Genomic DNA, 3,659 nt, shown 5'->3' with positions numbered 1-3,659 from the left:
TTTAACAGATTGGAGTATATTTTAAGTTGCGAATCTGGTTGTTGATATTTACTTTAATTACAGCGTTAAAAATCTTTATCTTCATTTTTATATTTCATAGCGAGATTCTGAATAATGACAAATATCCCAAAGATTTGATCAGTATACCTTAAAACACAATACATACTAAGAAGATAAAAGACTGTCGTTTCCTTAGCCCAGTAAAAAGGCCATGAGGAGGGAAGACAAACTAAATAGAACGTTTGTTATTCGGATTGAAATTTATTATTTCAAAATCCAATAAGATCAAAGTAATAGGAGTACATAACAAAACTGAAGTAGTTGATGCATACCCCCTATTTATAGATAAAGAAAATTAAGAATCTAAAAGTATAAGAAAAAAAAAAAGAGGGGAAATTAGGAAGAACAGACTAATTTGCGTTTAGAAGTTATACATGGGGGTGCATTATTGAAGTTAATTGTTAATCTGCAAACTAATCCAAGGAATAGCAGATTTTCTTGAAGGTGGGCAAGTTATCCTGAAATAGAGGAATGAAGACATCAATACTTCCATCTCCAACGAAGGATGGTAGAAAAAACATCCCACCTTCTACTGGAAAATAAGAAGGCATGAAAATGTAAGGACAACCAGTTCCAAAATCTAAGTCATAGAATGGAAACCTTAACCAACTGTCCACTTCAAGATTAGGGCCAAGTATATGATCATTCATATCTGCTGTTGGAATGAGATCTTGTTCCTTCACTCTGGTATTGGCAAAGTCAATGAATGATCTGAAATAGTTGTTGTTTACCTTTGTAATAGCATCATGTATGAGTTTTGTTGCATGTGGTAGAGGCTCACGTAAAAGGTACTTTACTTTTGTAGTTGGAAATGCCCAAAGGACTAAGTTTCCAGAGTACTCATTAGGTACTCTAGGATTCAACCTCGCCCTACCATTGACTGCGATTCTGATTTGTGTGGTTTCAAAGGCACTTCGCCCACGAGCTTTGGTTATGGCCCTCCATAGATGTGCGACGAGACTTTCAAATGTGCTATAAGGCTTGTTATTTCCATTCAAGGAAGAAGCCTTGACTTTAAGCTTGGCAAGAAACTCAATAGTAAAATGAACTTTGTGTACAACTATATCTTCCGATATATGATGAGCCTGATTCAGCAAACGCTCCTTTTTCACTAACTTAGACGTGAATTCCACTCCCTTATGCTCGTTCTCGATCTGAGGAGGATTTTGAGGGGTAAAAATTGTACGATCATGCAAAGGAAGTGGATTGACTCTGAGGCCTCGACATGCTTGACCCCATGCAACCAAGAAGTTGCTAGTAGATTGGCCATCCACTATCATATGATTGGAAGTAAAGCCAACCACCAAAGAGCCACAGGTGAACCTAGTTAATTGGACTTGTACCAATTCTTTTACATCATTCAAGCTAGGGTGTAGGTGTAGCAAAGATGGTGAAGGTTTGTAGGGTATGACTTGATCAAGGGTGTTATTGGCCGATGCCTCGACGAATCTAACACCTTCATCGTTGAGAAGAATATTCACTGGATTTCCATGTTCGTCTTTCTCTAATCTCCCAGCTAATTCAGGATAAATAGCTAAGGCTTTTTGAAGACCTAGCTCAATAGCAGTATTTGGTGGGGTGGGAGGACGATATGCATATATTATAGCAATATGCGCATCATATGTAACCTTATCAAAGACACTAAGGGGAATATGACTTTTTGTTGGAGAGATGTCTTCATAAATAGGTTTAACAATTCTTGAACTCTCTATTCTCATCTTCATGTTTGTTTTTTTGGCTAAGTGAATAAAGAAATTTAGGAGTAGAGAGAATGGAATAATGCTTTTTTTAGCTTGAGATACCAGTGATTGGTGAAGGCAAAAGCTTGGGTATTTATACAAATTGTTTATCTCCCTTTGACTGTTTAAGACGTGTTTTTCTTGTAAAGGAAAATAAAAATATTCGGTATTGATTAGATGTTATTACATATATGATAAGAAGAAAAGAAGAGACAAGAATATTAGTTAAGGGCATGTTGAATTTTCAATGTTTTAACTCAACTAACTAGCTAGTGTCTAGGTGGTTAGTATAATTAGCCACTTCATATTTCTTTTCTTTTTCTCTAGCGAATTTTGATTTTCTGGAATTCCGAAAAGGTTGATACTGTGGGGTCCAGTCCTCAAATAATAAGTAAACAAAAAAGAAAAAGAAAAATAGTGATTGGTTGAAAGAGAGGCAAAAGGTTAGCTTGCAGAACAATTTGCAAAACCAATTTGGAATTGGTTTTGGGCGTTGCCCATGTTACAACTTGCAACAAACCAAACATATTGGTTCCTTGAGTGGCCATTTACTACTATAAATAGAAGCTGCATTTCTCATTGTAAGCACACCAAAAATCAGAGAGAGCGCAATAGAGCATAGATAGAGTAATCCATATATTGCAGTCTGTGAGATAAATAGTGAGTGGAAGTAATATTGTAGTGAGGTGTTTAAAATAAAGATTGTTATTTCTTTCGAAGTTGTAGTAGTCTCTTGACAATACTAAGTTGTAATATTATAGTGGTAATATTGCTCCGCTGGGGTATTGTATTTTATCTCGTTAAAATATTTGGTGTCATTGTTACTCTCTTGTGTTATTGTTATTTATCGTGGATATTATTCCTGGGTGGGATATTATTTTTTATCCCAACAACGCGGTACCGGAGCCATGGCGAATAATAGTCCGTTGTCTTTTCAGTATCCCCGTCTCACAAAAGATAATTATGAGAAATGGTGTATACGTATGAAAGCCATTCTAGGCTCCCAGGATGTGTGAAAAATCATAGATAGAGGGTACGCAAAACCCGATAATGAGGAAGCTCTGCCTCAAAATAAAAAAGATGTCTTGGCAAAGACAAGGAAGAAGGATCAACAAGCTCTCACGCTCATCCACCAATGTTTGGATGATGCCATGTTTGAGAAGGTGGCCGATGCTACCACCTCAAAGGAAGCTTGGGAGATTTTACAAAATTCTCTTCAAGGAGCTGACAAGGTGAGGAAGGTAAAACTTTAAACTCTAAGGGCTAATTTTGAAGTTTTAAAAATGAAAGAATCCGAATGCATTTCGGATTATTGTTCAAAAGTGAAGGCTGTTGTGAATCAATTAAGAAGATACGGGGAGGACATAAAAGATGTCCGTGTGGTAGAAAAGATCCTTCACACTTTAACACCTAAATTCGATTTTGTTGTGTGTGCTATTGAAGAGTCTAAAGATTTAGACTCAATGATGGTAGAGCAATTGGAGGGTTCTTTACAGGCCCATGAAGAAAAAATCAAGAGGAGACAAGAAGAGCCATTGGAGCAACTTCTTAAAACTCAGGCATCCTTCAAGGATTATGAAGGTGAAAAAAGCTATCGAGGGAATGGACGAGGACGAGGCCGTGGCGGTCATGGACGAGGAAGAAGTAACGGTAACAACTTCAACAATGAAGCTAAAATCCACCAAACACTCAGAGGTCGTGGTCATGGACAAAGAGGAGGAAGAGGACGTGGCTACTACCAAGAAAATAATGGACAAAGGTATGACAAATCAAAAATTAAGTGTTATAACTGTCATAAATTTGGCCATTACTCTTGGGAATGTCGTAGAAATGTTGAAGAGAATGCTAAACTTGTTGACG

The 3,659-nt window shown here is 37.0% G+C and overlaps 1 protein-coding gene across 1 annotated transcript; it reads right to left on the bottom strand.

Moving 5' to 3' along the window:
• Positions 1 to 245: 245 nt before the first annotated feature.
• LOC109207449 (agmatine hydroxycinnamoyltransferase 1-like) lies at positions 246 to 1,860 on the bottom strand. The gene has a single exon (XM_019370371.1). It carries the CDS (start codon positions 1,782 to 1,784, stop codon positions 474 to 476), a length of 1,311 nt encoding a protein of 436 aa, XP_019225916.1. The 5' UTR covers positions 1,785 to 1,860; the 3' UTR covers positions 246 to 473.
• Positions 1,861 to 3,659: the final 1,799 nt, after the last annotated feature.

The sequence above is a fragment of the Nicotiana attenuata genome, unplaced genomic scaffold (genome assembly GCF_001879085.1).
Source record: "Nicotiana attenuata strain UT unplaced genomic scaffold, NIATTr2, whole genome shotgun sequence".
Taxonomy (NCBI): domain Eukaryota; kingdom Viridiplantae; phylum Streptophyta; class Magnoliopsida; order Solanales; family Solanaceae; genus Nicotiana; species Nicotiana attenuata.
This window is presented reverse-complemented; position numbering and strand designations above follow the sequence as displayed.

Excerpts from the sequence above, each read along its gene's own strand:
- LOC109207449 (XM_019370371.1), bottom strand. The coding sequence starts at position 1,784 with ATGAAGATGAGAATAGAGAGTTCAAGAATTGTTAAACCTATTTATGAA.